Source organism: Monodelphis domestica, chromosome 3 (genome assembly GCF_027887165.1).
Source record: "Monodelphis domestica isolate mMonDom1 chromosome 3, mMonDom1.pri, whole genome shotgun sequence".
NCBI lineage: Eukaryota > Metazoa > Chordata > Mammalia > Didelphimorphia > Didelphidae > Monodelphis > Monodelphis domestica.
In genome coordinates, this window is record NC_077229.1 from 7,684,490 (window position 1) to 7,706,467 (window position 21,978).

Sequence of the window (21,978 nt, forward strand, 5' to 3'; positions counted from 1 at the left end):
TACCCCAGCCTGTGCTCCTCCCACCTCTGGCTGGCTTGCCTGATATGACCCAAAAATTTCCCCAGAAGGATCGCTATGTCTTGATCATCAGATCAAGGTGGCCCATTGCCCTTCTCACAGAACCAAGGACATGTCCTGGTCAGCCACGCTCTGGTTAAATGATCTGGGGTCACCACTGTGTCACCATCATCCTACCATCACCAGACTGCACTTTTCTAGATCCCTGACACTGCAATAGGGCCAAAATTCTCAATTCCCGAGGACATGCTTGGAGGGAGCCAAGATTCCCTCATCTTCCAGTCATGCTCTGGGCCCTGTAGACAAAACTGGGTGACCCACCATACCCTATCTCTGATCATGAACCTGAGAACACACCACAGATGCAGTTGTGCTTGGGGCCTAGGACTCAAGGCTGATGCTCCCCCAGATAGTCAGTAGGGTGGAAGGATGAAAGCCAAAGGGTCCTTATAAGCAATACCATGCATCTGGGCCCTAGCAGACTCTACTCATCAGGCCACAAGTTCACTACCCTTGGATCCTGGGAATGGGGCTATTTAGCCTTGAACCCCAGGCCTTGCATCCCCTAAGTCTGACTGGTGGGTTGGAGGTTCACTAGGCTTTGATTAATCCATTGATTTTATTAATCCATAATAATTTTTAAAAGGGGAGAAAAAGAAGGGTTTTGGCCACATTAGAAAAGAGTGAATTGAATGCGTATATTTATTTATATATAAAAAGCTGCTGGGGAGGAGGATTTCTCTACTCTTCATAAGGAGAGATTAATATCTCCCTTTTGAAGGGCACCTTTTACTAATTTTCTATAGGAATTCACCAATAAAAAATTACTAATACTAAATAATGTATGCTGGAGAATAATACATGATTTTTTTTTATCCCATACAATTAGATTTCTCTTCAGTGTGGATTCTCTGATGTGCAGCAAGATAGTCCCTCCGTGAGAAAGCCATTTCACACTGTTTACATTCATAAGGTTTCTCGCCAGTGTGGATTCTCTGATGTTTAGCAAGAGATTCCCTACGTGTGAAAACCTTTCCACAGTGTTTACATTCATAAGGTTTCTCTCCAGTGTGGATGCTCTGATGTGCAGCAAGATGGCCCCTCTGTGTGAAAGCCTTTCCGCACTGTTTACATTCATAAGGTTTCTCTCCAGTGTGGATTGTCTGATGTCTGGCAAGAGAGCCCCTCTGTGTGAAAACCTTTCCACAGTGTTTACATTCATAAGGTTTCTCTCCAGTGTGGATGCTCTGATGTGTAGCAAGATGGCTCCTCTGTGTGAAAGCCTTTCCACATTCTTTACATTCATAAGGTTTCTCTCCTGTGTGGACGGTCTGATGTCTGGCAAGAAGAGCCCTGTCTGTAAAAGCCTTTCCACACTGTTTACATTCAAAAGGTTTCTCTCCAGTGTGGCTACTCTGATGTGTAACAAGAGATCCCTTCATAGTAAAAGCCTTTCCACATTGTTTACATTCATAAGGTTTCTCTCCAGTGTGGATTCTCTGATGTGCAGTAAGCTTGTTCTTCTTTGTAAAAGCCTTTCCACAGTGTTTACATACATGAGGTTTCTCTCCAGTGTGGATTCGCTGATGTGCAGCAAGCTCAGAGTTATGACTGAAAGTTCTCCCACCTTTATCACTCACAGAAACCATCTCCACATGTTTACTTTTTGAATGTCTTATGATGTCTGAGCTACAGCCTAAGGCCATTCCTCCTACGTTACTTTGATACACGGGTTTTTCAGGTTTCTCAGGTGACTGAACAAGTCCTCTTTCTTCATGAAAGTGTTTCCTATATTCACTATCCTGACAATAGTCATTTCTTGAGGTCAATTTCATGTACTGATTTAGGACTGAATTTTGGCTGAATTTCTCTGCAGTTTCATCAAATTCACTGTCACTCTTTGAATTTTTATTTAACTTGATATTAGAGACATGGATTTTTCTCAAAAGGACGTCATGGGGATCCTCATTCATGCATCTTTGGGGGCCAGATCCTTCCACAAAAAGGCTTAGCTTTGTGGATATCTCCTTCACTTCAAAATTAGTCTCTGCCTCTGAAGAAAACAAATAATGATATAAACACAGAAGGAAGGAGGACAAGCACCCACAGAAAAATGTAAGTTTTTTCTTCTCACGGGAGAAAGTAAACTGATTTTTATTCTATTTCCTCAGACAAAAAGAAGTTTACAAACTGAAACAAGCAGAATCTGACTTTGGATAGACCATTTTGTCATATCTTTAAGATGGATGATTTTAGACAAACTTTTACATACAATAAAAATGAAACCTCACAATGGACCTGTGACACAGGCAGGCCCAAGATTCTCATCATACTTTGCAACTGGTCATGAATAATGAATGGAGTAATGACCTGACCAACTTCTTGGCAGCCAGACTATAACCCAAACCCTGTGCATGAGCATGCTTTGTCTGCAGTATTGTATAGTCTTTCTCCATTGCCCTTTCCATTTTTCCTAAAAAGTCACTCCTCCATTATTCTTATAATTTTGTGAATCTCGGGTAACTTTCCAGATATTCTGTCCTCATCATTTTGGATGCACTATCACATGGTGAATCTTGGTAAATTTTGTAGGCTAAGCAGAGAAACAGCTTCATTTTTTTAACTCAAGCAGTAATTTTCAAAGTAGAAGTTTTCTTTTTTCTACAGATGTAAAACTAATGTGTCATTTAGTACAGACATACTCAATATTCATCTTATTTTACGACCTACCATATATTATGTCTCATGCCCTAGTCCATCACTCATTTTTCAGGAAATGAACAGCACGATTCAGCATTGGTCTGCCAGTCTCCAAGTCTAGCACTCCCTTCACTACAATAGATATAAGTTTTTTGGGATAATAGCCCTTATATACCTGCTTTCAACTCACTCACCTGGGCCTTTTTGCTCTAGCAGCCAAAGTGATTCCCTTTTTTGAAAACAGGAGATAAAATTTTCTCTGGGAACTGGAAGACCTGGGCATGAAAAATAAGGAAGGGATCAGGAGAGAAAAAGAAACAAGGTGGTCTTTATAAAGGAAAGAGAGGCATGCAAGTAAGGCCTACAGAATCGCTTCCGTTGTATTCACTATTGGGCAGAAGGGCAGAAATCATGGAAAGCATTTGTAATCAGAAAATTCCTTCTTTGTTTACCTCTTGTAATAGGAGAGGTACAATCCACAACTTTCATTATCTAGAAATTAAAGGCAGCTGGCAGTGAAGGGATACAAGATCAGAATTTAGACTCAGAAGAGCAAATTTAATCCAGCCTCATTGAGATGGTAAGTAGGTATTCCTGGGAAAGCTATTTTAATCTGTTTGCCTCAGTTGCCTCAACTATTAATTGAGAGCAATAAGACTATCAAATTCACAGGGATGTTGGAAAATTAATGATAATTATGAACTCCTTTACACAGTAGAGGATATAGAGGAGGTATTTTGAAATGCTTATTCCCTTCCTTTCCATTCCTGTCATCTGGCCTGAGATTTAAAAATGAAGGAGAAATAAGGATAAACTTGCTAGACTAGGCAGAATTAGGGCCTGTGAGCTACAATTTTATACTTCTCTTTTTATTTTATTTCTTAATTGTTATGGAAATATCAATCCACTTGTGAATGCCAAATGTGTTTCTTGTAAACAAGATATCATAGGATTCAGGTTTTTAATCCATTCTGCTACCTGAATCCATCTTATGGGTGAGTTCATCTCATTTATAAATGCAGTTATGATTACCATTTCTGTAATGCCCTTCATCTTGTTTTCTTCTTTTAATTCTACAATTTCTCCTTTCACTGTCTGTTCACACCGTTCCCTTTTAATCATTTCGCCCCCTTATATTATTCCTCTCCCTACCACCACCCTTCTTATCCTCCTACTTCTCTATAGGACCTCCTAATCACTTCCCCTATTATATCATTCCACTCCGTCCAGCACCTTTCTTATTATCATTCTATTCCTCTTTAGAATAAGATAATATTCTATACCCAAGTGAGTCTGACTGTTATTATTGATTATTCACTGACTGCCTGTCATCACCCTCATCATCCCCTCAACCATAATAGTTTTTCTTCCCATGCCTCTTTTTTTGATATAATTTACCCCATTATTTCTGTCTTTTTTCTCTGTGCTACCCTCTTTTTCACCCCTTGATTTTGTGTGTGTATATATTCCAAAACAGTTTAGTACCACATCCTTTATCTATGTATACTTCTTCTAACCACTACAAGGATAGCAATTTTTTTTTAAAGCCACACCTTCTGTCTTAGAATCAATACTGGGTATTGGTTCCAAGGCAGAAGAGTGGTAAGGGCTAGGCAATGGGGGTCCAGTGACTTGCCCAGGGTCACACAGCTAGGAAGTGCCTGAGGCCAGGTTTGAACCCAGGACCTCCTGTCTTTGGGTCTGGCTCTCAACCTACTGAGCCAACCAGGTGCCCCCAAGGATAGCAATTTTAAGAGTTACAAATATTATATTTCTACTAGCCATAGAAACAATTTGACTTTATTGAGTTCTATAAATTTTCTTTCTTATTCACCTTTTTATGCTTCTCTTGAATTTTGTATTGGGACATCAACTTTTCTGTTTCGGTCTGTTCTTTTCATCAGAAATGCTTGGACATCCCCTTTTTTTTATTAAATAATCATTTTTCTACCTTAAAGTATATGGTCAGTCTTGAATAGTGGGTTATTTATGATTATAACCTAGTTTCCTTACCTTCCAGAATATCATATTCCAAGCATTTTAATCCTTTAATGTACAAGCTCCCACATCCTGTGTAATCAACACTGGGGCTCCATGATATTTGAATTTCTTCTTTCTGGCTTAGTCCAATATTTTCTCCTTAGTATGGGATTTCTTCAATTTGGCTCTAATAGAAGTTATCATTTGGGGATTTATTACAGGAAGTGATCTGTGGATTCTTTCAATTTCTCTTTTAACCTCTAATTCAAGAATATCAAGAATATTTCTCTGATAATTTTTTGTAATATGACATCTAAGCTTTTTTTTGGCTTTCCTAGATCTATTTTATAGGTCAATTGGTTGCTTTTTTTTTTCAGTCAGGTATTTCATATTTTATTTTATTTTAAAATTCTTTTGATCTTGTCTCTCTCTCGTTTTTTTTTGATGTCTCATAAAGTCAGTAGCTTCTATATGCCTCATTCCAAATTTAAAAGAATGATTTTCTTCCATGACCTTTTGATTCTCCTTTTCTATTTGGCCCATTTACTTTTCCTGGAATTGCATTCTACATTGAATTTTTTAAACCTCTTTTTCCACTTGATCAACTCTAGTTTTTTAAATACTCTATTGATTTTTTGTACTTTTTTTTTGCCACTTGACCAATTTTGCCTTTTCAGTTCTCATTTTCTTTTTGTATTACTTCGACTTATTTTCCCCATTTTTTCTTCCACTTTACTCATTTGATTTTTGAATTCCTTTTTGAACTCTTCAGAAACTGAGACCAATTCCATTATTTGAAGTTTTTAATGTGGAGGCGTTTGTATCCCAATTCTGACCTGAATCTATGCCTTGCTCTTCCTTGCCTCCTTAGACATTTTCTATGGTTAGATGTTTCTTTTGCTATTTGCTCATTTCCCCAGACTCCCCCTCATCCCTACCTTTGACTTCTATCTCTGTTCGCAGGGTAGAGGGGCATTCTCTTAAACTTCAGTTTTTGGGGGCAGATGGGTAGCGCAGTGGATTAAGAGCCAGGCCTAGAGACAGGAAGTACTAGGTTCAAATCTGGCCTCAGACACTTTCCAGTTGTATGACCCTGGGAAAGTCACTTGACCCCCATTGCCTAGCCCTTACTACTTTTCTGCCTTGGGACCAATACACAGTATTGATTCTAAGACAGAAGATAAGGGTTAAAAACACACACACACACACAACTTCAGTTTTTCCTTACTGATTTCCTCAGCTGCAGTTCTGATTTTCTGCAACTTTCATGTCTTCCAGGGTGGTACCATGGCCTGTAGGCTGGGTGCTCTGAAATCTGCTGATTTAATCTCCTCTAGGGACTGTTGATGGCTTGCAGGGCTCAGAGACCTGGGAGCTACTTTGCCCTAGAGTTAGGGGCTTCATCACTAGTGAAGTGATTCTGGGGCCTCACTGCAGCCTTATGCCAGGCCTTTGAATTCCAAGGATTGGGCATGGGAAGCACTAATAATGTAGGCTCAAGAAGCGTCCCTGGGTTTTGCAGCTGGCTTGTGCCCAGGTTCAGAACCTGGACCAATAGGTGGGGGGGGGGGTGGATTGTCTGTACTCCTTAGTGCATAATTTTACTTCCAATTCCACCCTTATCCCTCAAAATAGGCCCTTTCTGCATAACGTCCAAGTTGTTTTCTTCAGGAGCCACCTTATCTTACCCATGTTTGTTCTGTGACTCTAGTCATTTAAAAGCACGATTTAAAGTTGCTTTGAGATTCTTGGGGTGGTTCCAGCTTTTCCTTTTGCTATGCCACCTTCTTGGCTTCCCCTGTTCCATTAATACTTAATAACAAGAAATCCTTTCTAAAAACAAGAACCAGCCTAAAGGGGAAAGGGCTGACTTGGCAGGTAGTGGGTTCCCTTCAATGCTCATCTTCAAAGAAAAGCTGCCTGGGTATAAACAGAGAATTTGCACGTCAGGTCACATTAGAGACTGGATCAGATGAGATCAGATGACTTCTGAGATTAGCTTCAGGAATAGAAATCTATAACACTGGTTTAGCTTTCACCTGAAGCTATTTAAAACAGTAGAAACAATTTCAGGAGCAAAAAAGGAAGCTTCCCACTACATAATTCAAAAACATTTTTAATGAAAAGCAGGTAGGTGATAACCCTGGGTAAAGATCAGTACTTTTTAAAAAATCATTGACAAAGGCTCAAAATCCTGTACATCTGGCTTGGAATAAAGACATAATGGCAGAATCAGAGTTAACACAGGAAATGATCCTTACCCACAGAGCGTAGGTTCTGCACATTCTCCAGCATGACCTCCAGATACAGCTTTTTCTGAGAATGGTCTAATAGGCACCACTCTTCCTGGGTGAAGTCCACAGCCACATCCTTGAATGCTACTGGCCCCTAAACCGGCAAAAATCACAAGATTTAGAGCTGAACCTTCAATTTCCCAGTACAACCTTCATCAACTGACTGGAGGAAACTGAAGCACTCAGGGATTTTACCCAAACTCCTAACCTTGAAGAGTATCAGAGTCAGCATGGAGACCAGTCATTCAGAACCCAGTAGAATACTGACAAAGGTATTTTGTGTCTGAAGTGGGAATGATGTTGTGAAGAGTAAAACCTGGACTAGTGTCTGACTCTGAAATTCTTTTCCCTGTGGAATCAGGGAGATGGGAAGTGCTCTGAGTGAAGTATGAGATTCTGTGGAGGAGAAATAGAGAAGGTGATCTGAAATTCCTCCTCATCACAAGAGTCAGAGTTGATCTGGTAAAAACATTTTTTTGAAGACAGTACATGCTACCTTCTCAGAAAGTGATCAAAGAGGTGAAAACAAAGAAAAAGAAATTCTCTACATAATTTCCTAAAAGGCTGAAATACTCTTATGAAAGGATAAAAAGGATTCCATAGTTATAAGGGAGCAGTCTCTGATTTTATCAAAGAGAAGAAGTGCAGTCTCATGTTAAATTCAGTTTGGAGAACCAATGGGTACAATGTGCCATAGCCAAAACTTTCTGTCTTTGATTTATGATGAATACCATTTGTTACCAGAACACAGTCAATCATTTTGCATTTAGTTTCATAGAAAGAAGAGTAAGTATGATGAGGAAAAGAAAGGTTCTTCATCTTTTAAAAATATAATATTTTGATGATTGAACTAATTCAATAGAAAGATATGGACAGTGCAATGACTGGGATTCTCAAGAGGCAGAATTTCTTCATTTTAAATAACTTATTGACTGATCATTTAATATGGTCAGTTGACACTCCAAAATCTAAAAGAAAGAAAAACAGGTAGGGCGAGCTAATACAATATAAATATAATGATAAATAGTAATGTAAAAATGGCAATCCTATCTAAATTAATTTATTCAGTGCTATATTTATCAAACTACCAAAAAACTATTTATAGAATTGGAAAAAATTATAACCAAGTTCATGTGGAAGAAGGAAAAGATCAGGAATATCAAGGGAACTAATGAAAAAAAAGTGAAGGATGGTGGTCTACAAGCACCAGATCTGAAAGTATACAACAAAGCAGTAATCATCAAAACAATGTGGTATTGGCTAAGAGATAGAAGGATGGATCAATGGAATGGACTAGGGGTGAATGACCTTTAAAAAAAAAAGAAGAAAAATGGTAGTTCTCTAGCACAGGTCTTTTGTCTGTATCTCTCTCCTTTACTTATATATATATATATATATATATATATATATATATATATATATATATCCCTGGTGAACTTACCACTCAGTCCCTCCCCTGAAATCTCAGATTCATAAATAACCACTGAGGAGGGGGCTTAGAAGACCTCAAATCCTCCTTCCTTACTTCATCGCAGGAGAAGCAGGTCCTTTGCCGGACAAGTAAGGTGTCAGTCCAAGCTTTCCATAGCCTTGTGGCTGGCCCAGGATACTCTCAGAATGTGTCAAGGTTCACCATGGTTTCCTAGTCATTTTAGCTTAACAAAAGAAGGGAGATTCCTCCTTAGGTTCATAATCTGGGAGGAAGGGAACAACAAGTCTGGAGATTTGTCCTTGGCCAGGCTAAAGGGAAATGTATTCCAGAAAAATATCACAATTCAACTTTAATTTTCAAAAAAGTTTATTTATGAAACACAAAGGATCTAAGGCTAGCCCTCTAACTATGGAAACCTGAGGATTGAGGACCAAGAGAAATAGGTAAGAGGCTGATGAGGAATAACTGACGAGGCAGTGGCCATATCTGACAATAACATGTTACTTGGCTGGGCTCTTCTACTTTTTCAATCTGCTCCATGGCATACACAGGGTAGACTTGGTATTGGACACTTCTCCATTTCACTGCTTCCTGACCTATTCCTTATTGTTCAGTCTGGAATGCCCCTGGGACATACATGGGAAGAATGGTCTGAGGAAAGATTGAGTTTCCAAGCATGGGAGGATACAGTATTCCCCAGATCCTCAATACAATCTAGAAACCTGAAACCCTACAAGGGCTATTCCACTGTCCTCTACACTCATGTGGGGAATATTCCACCCTCCTGTAATGGCTTTTTCCATTCCCATGGCAACACTATGCATAATATCTGTGAACTCTAAAATTACTCCACCCTAGATCTTACTTTATGGTGAAGATAAAGTTGTAATCTCTTGATTGAACAGTGAAGGTACTTAGCTCTTACTTTATAGTGAAGCTAGAACTTTAAGCTAAGTCTATTTTTAGATCTTATTACAAAAAGGTGTTAAGTAACTAGAAAGGGCAAATTAATCACAAAAAGGTTAAGTAACTAACAAAAGGTGAACTTAACAAAGAAGTGTTAAGTAACTCAAAAGATATAATCTAATCAAAGAAGATGAGAACTAAAGAATGGGCAGTCCTGGAGAAAAAGCCTCTGATGTGATTGGTAGATGTGTAAATTTAGAGGAGGGGACACAAGAGTAAAGGTCTATATATTTGGCATCACTTCCTCTCTCCGGTACCTTTTGGTAGTGGAGAGGTGGCTGGTGGCAGTGTGCTGGACCTTTTGGCATCTTGGTGTGGCTACAGCTATTGTCCGATTCAGTGGTGAGTTTCTGGCTGAGTTTTTTCTCTCTTACTTTCCAAACTTTATCCTCTTAGAAGCCTCTAATCTCCTTCAGAGACCTAGGGGTGGAGATTTTGAACTCCCCCTGGCACAGGCCAGGCCGGAGAAATCCTATACCTTCTTCCCTCTTTCTCCTTAAATCCTTCCCTCTATATTAATTAAAATTACCATAAATTTCCAGACTGACTTGGGTATTTTATTTGGGATTTTCCCCTGGTGACCAATTTAGATATTAAGTCACAACCTTAAAATTATCTTTACATGTCTTTAAATAGACACCTTCATGTCTTGGGAGGAACGCATCTGAGCTGCCAATCTTTGGGCCAGAACCAGCATTCCCTCTCACACAACAAAATTCATTCTTCCACAACAGTAGTAGGGGCAGAGAGCAGCCTCTGGAGCCACATCTGGGAGAGAGAATTGGTCTGAAGGACATTCAAAGAGTTCAGATAGGAAAGATGAGGTCCAGTGGAAAGGGCAGCCCCACACTAGCAGGAGCAGAAAGGTCCTCATTCAGATTAGAATCAGAAGGCAGAAAGATTTCAGAAAGGAAAGCAAAGAAATCTGGGCTCAAAGGGAAGAATGCAGATTATTTTCCAAGGAAAACAGATAGCTTCTTGTTTGGAACTTGTCTACTTTGGGTGGTTCCTGACAGTCCCCACTGCCCTAATCTCTTAAGTCCTGTGATCACAGCTGTCCTCCAGTGGCACCCAAGGCCAGCACCTCAAGAGCCTTCCTACCTCTCCACCCCAAGCAAACCCTCTTCAGCCTAGATTCTTCCCTGGCATATAATCCACCCCAAGTTTTGATATTCCACTTTGATATTGGCAGCCACTTAAAAGTATTTTTTGACACGCAGGAGGTGTTTCTAGTCCACAACAGCTGCAGTGTTCACATATATGGCATTTGACTGATATGCTCAAATTGGCTAACCTGAGCACTGTGCAGATGGAAAATCTGCAATACCTGAGCTACATTCCCAGCATCCTTTTAAGTTACATCCCCATTTTATGTAAGGATGCTTAGGAGATAAATTTGGCTGAGACCCATGGTGGGGCTCTTTTTTCAGAGTTTGTGCTTTTGGTAAAGTGCTGCAAGTGTGAATCTGTCTCTCTTTGCTCTGCTCACTAGACTGAAAGAATCTTTTTTCCTTTCCCTCTCTTAGTATTATTATTGAAATCCTACAATTTTTGGAGACCAGGAGGGGATTTAAGAACTAGGGGAATCAGATTTCTTCTTTTGCCCTGGTTTTCCCTCTCTCCTCTCCCTTTGGGAAACCCTTTAAAGCTTTCTCAGGCTCATTGCCTACCCTGCCCACCAGGAGAGCCAGGTAGCCAGGTCTCTCCCTCACAAAGGCTATTCCTGCTAACTCCATATGCTGTTACTACTGCTTGCTATTCTTTATACTGGGTAAGAAATTTGCCACCTCCTGGAATCCAGACTGAATTCCTTATGGAAGATGCTGTAGAGATGCCTGTGGAAACTGCACAATGCTCCAGGAATCCCTGAGCAAAACTGAATGTGCAGAACTGAACTTTGGGGGAGTTGAATACATTTGTTTATATGTACTTTGTTGTACCAAAGGGAACGCTCCCCTAATTGGTTTTGTTCTTGATTCCCTTTTGTTTCCTTATCCCCAAGTTGTTGTATTTTCCCTGTGTAAAATTGTATGTACCTTAGTTAATTATGTTTAAAATGATCCATTGGGGAGACTGGTCTCCCAAAGGATCAGGGGGAGTCTGTGTAGATGGAAAATTTGCAACACCTGAGCTATATTCCCAGTATCCTTTTAAGTTATGTCCTCATTTTACATAAGGATGCTTAGGAGATAAATTTGTCTGAAACTCATGTTGCAGAGGTCTTTTTTTCTGAGCTTGTACTTTTGGGTAAAGTGCTGCAGGTGTGAGTCTGTCTCTCTTTGCTCTGTTCTCAACTGAAGCTTTTTTCCTTTCCGTCTCTTATTGATATTATTAAAATCCTACAGCATACTGAAGGCAGATCTCTGGTGGTCCCATGGAGAAATTATGCTGAGAAAGGTCTTGGTAAACTGGAATGGTATGTGTGATCTAGTGACATTGGCTATTCCCTTTACTGTAGTTTATCTGAATCAGATCCAGGAGGAAGGCAAGACAAGGCAGAAGATAGATGCCCTTCAGGGCTTGATTGATCCTTCAGTGTACTTGGATGTTTTGGGGGTACTCAGAGGAGTCCTAGATAAATTCAAGGCTAGAAATGAGATAGCTAACGGTATGGAATCTCTTTTCTGGTGGGTAACTATAAATAAGAATGTGAACTGGATTAATGACATTTACTACAACCAACAGATTTATAAACTATACTAGGAATACAATTATAGCTCAGTACTTACATGCAGTCAGGTGACATGGTATAATAGAGTAGCCCTGGACATGTCCCTGGCAAAGCAAGTGGGAGTTTGTGTTATGACAGGAGGATCTTGCTGTATCTACATACCTAATAATTCATCCCCGGATGGATCTGTCACAAGGGCACTTAGAGAGTGACATGTTCTTTCAATACGAATTGAAGAGAAATTCAGGGACTAATATCGCTCCATGGACTGACTGGTGGAACTCAATTTTTAATGGACGTTGGACACAGATTGTTCCAACCAAAATTGTTATTGTCAGTATTCTTTTACTTATTCATCATTTAATTCCATGTTTTATTGTCATGATTCAGAGAACTACAGAGAATATACGTGTTGTCGTTCAAAACCCCATTTTATCGAGAGGGTTCCTAAACTGATGATTTTGAGAAAGCAGAAAGTTCCTCATTTGAGAGCTGAATCAAATCATATGCTTCAGGTCTTTGATGAAGAGGACCCTAAAGAGGGGGAATAATGCAAACTTGGAAATAAAATTAGTAGGATTACATGGGATGAAATTGGGCATTATCCCCCAGCAAACATTAATTAGTACTAGTAATCACAGAATGGCAACTTCCTGTAGAAAATTAGTGAAAGTTCGGTGCCCTTGAGAAGGGATATACAAATCTCTCCTTATGACAAGTAGAGAAATTCCCTTGCCCAAGCAGACATATATATATATATATACACACACACACCTTTAATATATTCTTTCCTAATGTGGCCAAAACACCCCCCTTTCCCCCATGGAAACAGTGCACTTCCCATGGGAAATGTCTTAAAACTTACCAGACCGTGGACATGTCTAAATTCTGACTCAAGTTAGAAATTGCAAACTTAAGGAATTCTCCCATCGGTCTGAAAGCTCTGGGAAAAACTTAAGGAGGATAGAACAGGATAAAGAAATATAACATACATGACATTGTGTTACACACATGTGGTGAGTGACGAGAAGAGAAGTACTGTGTTAAATTCCTATAAACTCTGAATTCATGTGAACATCTTTGGGCTCTGCTGCTGAGAGACATCTCAAGGCAGTGCTCCGGACCTCTCCGCTTTCCTAAATAATGGCCGCATCTTCTCTGCTAGCATCTATCTAAAGTCTCCTGTCGGCTCATTAGTGATTTCTGTGGGTGCAAGCTCCATCCCCCAAATTCTACTCTACACATGCTTAACTGCTTCTTCCTCCTATAGATGGGAATAAATTTCTAATATTACAGACTGTTGAATTAACGCATTTAATCAAGCAGGTAGTAATTCACAATTGTCTCTTATCTGATTTATTAGCTAAAGTTAATTGCTTGTTGATCTCAAAACAACTTTTTCCTCCCTGTATTGCTAACAGGGCTTGATTACTGTCTAAATGGATGGCCCTGACACATCTCTTAGCAGACTGGATATTTTACTATGGGATGATTCAATGGAGAACATTCTTTTCAAAGTTAAAAACAGAGGTCAAGTCTTATTTTAATTTACCAGGATGGAGACCAATCATGATATGTTAAACAATTCAAAACCCTTTTAAAGGTTGGGCTTAACACTATGGTTCTTTATAAGTCTAAAGATTTCTGTCTTTTAATTCATTCAACCATTTTATTCAATTAAATGTCAAGGATAAAGCATCCATCACACAACTAAACAAGAGACTTCTTTGGATAAGTGAAACTTCTTCCCATATAAAGATTTAAACTTCTTGATGTATTGTGTTATAAAGACTTTACCTCTCACCCACCTTTTTCTATTTATTTCTTCAAAGACAGACTTGATCTCTTCGCTAACAGGTGTTTTATTCATGTTACAAATTCTATCATATGAAGAAACTATCATTTCAATCTTCTTTTGGATCAGACTCGCATATATTTTTCTCTACTGCTGCCATTATCAGATTGATACAAGACTTCTGTGGGAGGAATCACAGCTCAGGTGTGTGTCCTCTTCTGGGGAAGCTGAAGGCCCTGCAGGAGGGAGCCGGGCTCCCTGGGAATGGCGGGGGACTCGCTGGCCTGAGGAGATCCAGGAAACAAGCTCGGCCCGTCCAGGGGCCCTTTGAGCCTGGGAAGATTCATGCCAACTCCGGGCTCCCCGAGGACTGTGGCCCAGAGAGCCTCCTGTGGCCTCGGCAGTCAGAGAGCTCTAGAGGATTCAGTCCATTTTCTCCTCTTAACCTCGTGCTGAACTCAGGACGTGGGATCAAAGGTCACCCTCTGACCAAACCCCACTGCCTGTTTGCTGTGTCCTCTGTGCCTTCCAGCCTGGTAATGACTCTGCTAAGGGTCTGTCAGACACCCAGGAAACACCTGCCCCACGTCTGGGGGATCTTGGCTCCAGGAGGGCTGGGGGGCACCTGCAGCATCCTCTGACCACAACTAGTTTGGATCTTCAGCTCAGAACGAGGGCCCAGAGACGTCTCTGGTCCCCACAATGTTCTCCATGGAGGGAACAACACAGATGAACTGCAGGATCCCACCAGGCCGGGCAGAGCCAGGGGTCCCCCGGGTCAGATGGCCACCCTGGCGCTGACTGGCCTTCAGGAACCAGAAGTGCTCTTTGATGCCACCTTCCTGCCAGGCTCCTGCCTCACTTGCTCCCCAGCTCCCACCAGGGCCTGCTCTCCTCCCTGGGGCAGCTCTCCTCAGCCAGCCCAGCCCACTCCCCTGGCGCCCCTCTGCCCATCCTGGTGCCAGCCCTGCCAGGCTCTTTCCTCCTGGGGCTGGGGAAGCCCAATGCTGTCTGCCACCCCCCCATTCCCCAGCTCCTCCCACTGAGGCCCTCCTGTGGCCAGGGGGGAAGGGCTGTCAGCAGGGCATGTGGGGGAGAAGCTCAGGGCCTGCCCTGGAGGCTGCCTTTGCTGTGAGGACAGAACAAGGTGCTGGAAGTGCTCAGCAGTGCCTGCCCCGCCCCTCCCCCACTTCTTCTTACTGTCTAATAAGGCCCAAAGGCCTGGCGAAGGCTGAGCCACTGCCTGACCCAGGAAGCAGCCCCATGGCTGGTCCTCTGGCCTGGAGGAGGGAGCCTGGCTGGATCCCTTCTCAGCAGCCCTTCCAGCCCTGCCTGCAGGCAGTGAGGGCGCCCCTGGAGGCCTGGCAGGGACCCAGCTCTGAGTTCTGCTGGATTCCAGCCTGGCCCGGGAGGGGCTGCACTCACCTGGGAGGGGGGCCTCGGGGTCTCGGGGGCCATTCCTCTGGCTGCGGGCTCTCTGCGGGGCCACCCTGGGGTCCTTCAGGGGGTGGCAGACTTCCTGTGTGTGTGCCTGGGGGGAAGGAGAGAGGGGGAGGGTCAAAGGGGCTCCCAGGCCTTCCCTGGGCTCAGGGCAGACTCTCCCCGACCGGGGGGAACAGGGAGCCTCAGGCTGGGAAAGGACCTTGGACTGGCCAGGCAGGAGCCTCCCCGCCCCCTCGGCCGCTGTCTTTGGCTTTATTCTATTCAGAAACTGCACTGGGTGGATTGGGGGAGACTGATGGGGGAGGGGTTACTAGGGAAAGGGGGGGCTGGAGCGGACACGGGCATCAGGTGGGGGTTGGGGGGAGCGGGTTGGCATTTCCTCAGTGCCCCACCTCAAGGCTCCTCCCATGGCACGTGGGTACAGGAATCACCCACCCCCGCTGCCCCCAGACCCGTCTCAAATTGGCTGCATCTCTCCTTGGCCTGTTCTGACCTACTGGGGGAAGGGTCGGGACCAGCCTCTCCCCCATCCTGTGACTGCACCTCCCACCCCCTGCTGCCTCCCGGTTCCGGGGCCAGACAGAGGCTCCCCGGCCCGAGCCGGTCACTTCTGTGTTTGTCCCTTTTCTGGGGTCCTTTCAAGTGATAGACAGACATGGAGACACACACTGGGACAGACGCCCCCCCCCCCCCAAGCATTTACACCGGGCCTGGAGCTCCTGCCCCCCCCCTTTTTTTTTTTGTTGTACATGCGCACACGTTCCCCCACCACAGGCGTTGATCTACCCCGGACTTCTGGTTCTCCCAGAAATTGGGAGCAGATAATCTCAGCAGGGATCCAGGACCGCGCCTGCGCACTGATTCCCTCCCCTCCTTTCCCTCTCCTCCTCTCATTCAGAAAAGGTCTAAGAACCACCAATGTGAGCCTTCCAAGAGCTCAGAGAGCCCAAAGGAGATTCCCCTATCGCCTTGGAGAGCCATAAGGGGAGGTGCCAAGACTTGTGTGAAGTCAGAAATAAGGCATTCTGGGAAATGAAGTCTTTAATGGGGAATGCCATGATTTACATAAAGTCAGGACGCAGGCATTCTGGAAACTTGCCTCAGGCGAGAGCCTGGCACGCAGCAAGTGCATAATAAATCATTGATTGGCTGACTGGTGGATCAATGGATCGATGCTTCCCCTGGTCTGGGCGGAGGGGCTGGGATCCCCGCTTCAGACGCACACAAAGATTCTCCCCTCCCCCCACCACGCAGTTGTTCCGGCCCAGCACACACCCCCTTTGCCATCCTTTCTCGGGGCACTCGCTTTGGCCCGCACTCCCAGGCTCACTGACCGCGAACGGGTGCAGCCAGATCTTCCCCTTCCCCGTGACTTCGAGAGCAGAAAGTCTCAGCTGTCAGAGCCGGGAGTCCCGGCCCGCCCCTCCCCCTCTCACCTGGCAAAACTCCAAGGACAGCTGTACACCTTCCCGGAGCAGAGACGGCCACAGGAGATTCCCAGCATGCCCCGAGGCTAGCACAGTAGGGCGGAGCCAAGACTAGGATGAAGTCAGGGACAGGGCTTTGGGGGGGAGGGGGAAATGGAGGCTTCCATAGGGTAGGCCAAGACTTGAATGATGTAATGGCAAAGGGCATTCTGGGAAATGGAGTTCCCCTGTCTGAGCCCCTTCTGACAGAGAAGGAAACTGTAGAGAGCTGACAGCCCAGGCCCAGGCCCAGGTCAGGGCCCAAGGTCCCCCCTCCCCGGTTCCCCTCCTCCGGGGATCTCTCTGAACGTCCTGCTACTCCTTCTGCTATGGGGGGACCCCAGGGGCTCCCCAAAGGAGGGGCCTGTCCTCTCCCCAGGTGGAGGAATGGGGTGACTCAGGGGCTGCCCTCCTGGGACTGGAACCCCCAAGATCTGGGCTCAAACGTGTCCTCGGACACTCCCCAGCATGGGGAGCCTGGCCAAGGCCCTGCCCCAGCCTTTGCCTCAGTTTCCCCACTGTGGAATCCGGAGAATAAGAGTCTGAGTCCAGGGCTGTGGGGAAGGTGGTCCAGAGAGGATCTGGGGGGAAACAGAGCTGCTTCCTCTGGGTCTTCTGGGCTCTGGGCCAGCTGAGGAGGGTCTCCCTCAGCACCTCCCCCAGCCCACAAGGCCCAAAGACCCTTCAGAGGCCTGGGGGAGGCCCAGGAACCCCCTCCTGCCCTTTGGGAGGCCACAGAAGGCAGCAGCAACCACTGAGCCCAGACTCTGAGCCCTGATGGACAGAGGACAGTCTGGGAGTGTCTGTGTGTCTGTCTGCAGGGCTGCTGGGCTCAGGCTGTTCAGGCTTGGCTGTCTCTTCCCAACCCCTTTGGGGCTTTCTGGGCAGAGGCTGAGAGGCTTTGCCCTCTGCTCCTGCAGCCCATTGGACAGGGGAGGAAACTGAGGCAAGCAGGCTGAAGTGACTTGTCCAGGGTCCTGCAGGGGGAGATCTCAGGCCTCCCTGACTCTGAAAGGGAACTAGGCCAATGAACCCTGTGTGATAACCACATTGACCCTCGGTAAGCTCCATGGTCAGCCCCAAGGGTATATGAGCCTGCCTTAAAAATTGCTTCGAGGAGGAACTCCCTTTGGGCTCCTCCCTGCGCCTGTGAAGTGGGTTACAATAAACCACCTCTCTGTGCAGATTGCCTCGTCTGTTCTGTTCCTTTGGACCCCTAAACGGACCCTAACATATGGGGGCTCGTCCCCAGGGAGTCCAGGAACCACAGACGGAGAGCAGGAGACCCACGCCGAGCAGGTAAGCCTCCGGGACCCCTATTGGCTTTTTTGAAACTGAAACTGCGGGGTTCTGGGCTTGAGTGTGTGAGTGAATGAGAGAGCGTGGCATACTTTAAGGCTGGAGGAAAACCCCGTGAAATGCATACAGGCAAAGGGTGTCACACTGTGCTCCTGGTTGGGGTTTACACGACACACCTGTCCTAAGCGTCATGGGTCCACTCCGTTCCGGGGTGAGGGCTTGCCCGCGACTCGGTCGAACTCCAGACCTGTTTCTGAGTGTGGACTTGGCGGTACCGCGGTTCTGTCTCCCCACGAGGGGCCCAGCCGGGAAACCGAGGAAGCGAGAGCCATCCCATTCACCCCTCCCGCTACCCCTCCCAACCCTACCCGCTAATTTCGGTTTCTACCAAATCTTGGTTCGAGTCCTTACATAGTGTCCTGAGTTCGAGTCTCATCTTGATGCTACGATAAACAGGGTGTTGGATACGGGAAGAGGCGCCCTTCCCTCCCAACGCATACCCCACAAAACCCTGCAGGTACTGGCCCCAGGTTCAAGTCCTATTTTGGTTGTGGGGCCACAGTTTTAGGTTCAAGTCCTTCAGTGGGTTTGAGTCCCACTCGTTGTAGTACGCCGGCGCATCGACTGAGGGACGCCTCACTCGGCCGCCGGCACATGGGAAAGCCCAAATTTAACCTTAATTTGTTTGGGCTATTCCCCCGCCACAGGAACACTAACCCGGCTGACGGTCCCCTTGAATTCCTTCTCACCGCGCGTGGCCTTATATCTCTCACCTTCCTTCTCTCCTTATCTGCCTCCTCATCTTTCTTACTACTTTCACTAAACGAGAATGGGAAACTCTCAAAGCCAGCCTATCGACCTGGTCCTCCGGCATTTGGGGATTTTAAAAAGAGGGCGGCGGGCACGGGATTAGGAGTGAAGAAAGGGAAACTCCAAGCCTTCGTTAACGTGGAATGGCCCACATTTGGAGTAGGCTGGCCCTTTGGGGGTACGTGGGATGGGCCGTCATCTCAGCCGTGAGGGCGAGGATCCTCCTTCCTGGGAAGGAGGGGCACCCCGACCAAATGCCGTACATCCTCACATGGCAATCCCTAGCCCAAGATCCCCCACCTTGGCTCCAGCCCTACACGGACCTGATACAGGCCTTGGCACTCACCCTAGACCAACGAGCCGCCGCCACCGCTGGGGGAAAACAGCCGGACCCCTCGGCACCCCCGTCCTCCCAGCCCCTGAGGAGCCTCTATTGGATCTTCCCCTACCGCCCCCCTATAACCCACCAGCCCCCTTTTACCCCCGTCCCCCAGGGGAAGCTCAAGCACCACCCCTGGGACCACCCTCTCCTCCCCCAGCCCACCGGACGAGGGGACGCACCCCCCCCGCAGGAGGAAGCTGCACAACCATCCTCCACGGTGGCCCTCCCTGTCCGGGCGGTGGGGCCCACGGTCCCGGGAGGACCATTAATGCACCAATACTGGCCCTTCACCTCCTGCAAACAGAAAATGTTTAAGGTCTGGGCTTAAATCTGAAGCAGCTTGAAATTTTTTTCTCTACCGGCCACGTGGCTTGAGCCACGTGGAAGAGAGCATCAGAGCAACTGAGGTGGCAACTTTGATCACTGACGCTGTAACTGGCTAGAAGGAAAATTTAATACTGAGACATAATAAGCATGAATTGGAATACGATTTAAAGGAATTTCTAAGGCTTTCTAGTTTTAACTATGGAGGAATCATTAACACTTTTCTAAGCAGGAAATAAAAGCAACAATATTGAGCAGAGCTTATTCAAACAGCCTGTATGCAGTTCAGGAACGTTTTAGTGGGCGTATTAATGCACCTGTATCCCGAAAGCAAACAATTTATAACTGGAAGAGCTTTTACTGTGGAAAATAAGACACGTGCTCAGCAGGGTGAAAGCATGGTCAGAAGGATTCAGTCTGTGTACCAGCGGCTCATTATTAAAGTTACCGAGGACTCTGTTACTCAGTACAGAGATTGATTAAGGACTTGAAAGAGGCAGTACTAGCATGTATTCCAATGGCAGATATTGAAGCTGATCACGATATGGAAAGGAGACCCGTGATAATGACGCAAGTTCAAAGGTCACTGGCACAATTGGATTTATTTCTGCAGCGAAGATTTGCAGGCTTAGCAGATGAAAGTAATGATTTTAGTCACAGTATTAAGATCTTTTCAGTGATGGAGTTAATGGCAGTAGTTCAGATACAACAACTCCTGTGCAACTGTTTGATAATTCTGTGCATACTTGTACAGCATAAGACAATGCTACAATTTTAATAACTGCACAAGGGGAAATTTTTTCAAATAGCAAACATTGTGTGCAGGCAGACAAAGGCTTAAGATCCCAGCACACACGGGCCAAATCATAAGTGATTTCTAGTAGGATATTTTTATGATTATGGGTTTGGAAAAGCAAATATTTAAGCATCTATACATGCTGCTTTGCAAAGTCTATTGTACATCTATATCCTGAACAAGCAGGGGATATCGCTTATCAATGCAAACTGTGGGGGATTAATCTCACCCCTGATAGGTATCCACTGTATATTTTGGAGCAAAGGATGCATTTCAGCATGCTCCTGGCACAAAGGGTGAACTGTGAGAAGTGATGGGAGATACTTCCTCTCCTGGTTTAGGGTTCAAGCTCAAATGAAGAGGTGAGCAAAGTGATTACAGATCGTGTGAATAATTGTGCACCACTGTATACTCCAAACAGCCTGGAATAGCAGGGCTGTTAACAGCAATGCATGGGCTGAATTGCATAGCTCATGGCTTACATGCAAGCTAGGGTAAATAGAGATCAAAGGTATCCATGAGCCCCAAGGTTCAAAACTGAAGGTATAAGTCAATGTTGTTTAGCTGTGACTGTTCCACTTTCATAAGGAAGGAGGTGGATGTGGCATCACTAATCATCTATCTCTTCTACAGCCCAGAAGGAATATAAGTTAAAGCTACGCAATAATCAATATTGAATGTAATGATAAAGATCACATTGTGTGAGATGCCTGAATTGGGTTGAATATCATCGAGATATTAAGACTGTAAGGGACCCAAGGGGATGATAACGTTGGGCCGAGGTCTTGTTTGTATGTTCACAGATAATGAAAACATCTGGTCACCCACGTCATGCTTCATACCAGCTGACACAGACCAGGAAGAGAAGCAGATGAACGCTGTTGTCATCAACTATCTACATGCCAGCCACAATCCAGAGACGCTGGACGGACACTTCTCTGGTGACTAGTATCACTCCAGGACAATGACATCACACTATTAGAGACATTTGCTATTAGGCCACTGATGGACACTTGTCAGGCTGACATCCATTGGGATGTGGTACCCAGAGCAACATCGAGTATGCTAACGCAGAAGGACTGAGACACACTTGTGTCTGTACTAAACATCAGGTATGTCCCACACTCCAAAGACTTTGCTATGGGATTGAGATGAATTAGCTACAATTGTTTAGCGACTAATGTATACCCTGTATTTTGTATATGATACTGTCAAAGGGAATGTATATTGTATGCATTGTAAAGCTACCACTTGTATTGTAAGAAATGCTGTTATCCACAAGGGTCTAGACCTTGGTATGACTCTCCGAAGAGGAGGAGACAGACAACTTTCATTCATAGCATAGATCTGATACCTCTGACAACAAACATGAGGTGCTAAGCAGAAAATGCTGCACAGACATGGTTAATGGACAGGTGACACTGATGTTACTCTCAAGAAAGGATGAGAGATCAGGGAAAAGACACTAGGAAATCTTTAATCAGGAACCTGAGTTATTGTCACATTGAATATTATACACTGACAACTAGGAAAGAAAAGGCTATGTCACATTCTACAGGTACAAGAAACTGTAGAAATTGTTTCTACGTGGAAAACAACTTA

The 21,978-nt window shown here is 44.9% G+C and overlaps 1 protein-coding gene across 17 annotated transcripts; it reads right to left on the reverse strand.

Annotated features, from left to right (window-relative positions):
• Window positions 1–702: 702 nt before the first annotated feature.
• Window positions 703–16,887, reverse strand: LOC103105268 (zinc finger protein OZF-like). 17 transcript variants are annotated; one of them, XR_008917138.1, is made up of 8 exons: window positions 16,736–16,887; window positions 15,282–15,387; window positions 13,870–14,037; window positions 12,927–13,014; window positions 12,120–12,165; window positions 6,960–7,086; window positions 2,913–2,993; window positions 703–2,071 (listed from the first exon to the last, which is right to left on the reverse strand). XR_008917138.1 is itself a non-coding variant. In XM_056820483.1 (7 exons), exons 5-7 carry the CDS (start codon window positions 6,991–6,993, stop codon window positions 891–893), a joined length of 1,296 nt encoding a protein of 431 aa, XP_056676461.1. In that variant the 5' UTR covers window positions 6,994–12,165; window positions 12,927–13,014; window positions 13,870–14,037; window positions 15,282–15,387; window positions 16,736–16,886; the 3' UTR covers window positions 703–890. The 17 variants fall into 17 exon arrangements, 15 of the variants coding, with proteins under 15 accessions (XP_056676461.1, XP_056676457.1, XP_056676465.1 ...); XR_008917139.1 differs by lacking the exon at window positions 13,870–14,037; XM_056820483.1 differs by having other exon boundaries at window positions 6,960–12,165; window positions 16,736–16,886.
• Window positions 16,888–21,978: the final 5,091 nt, after the last annotated feature.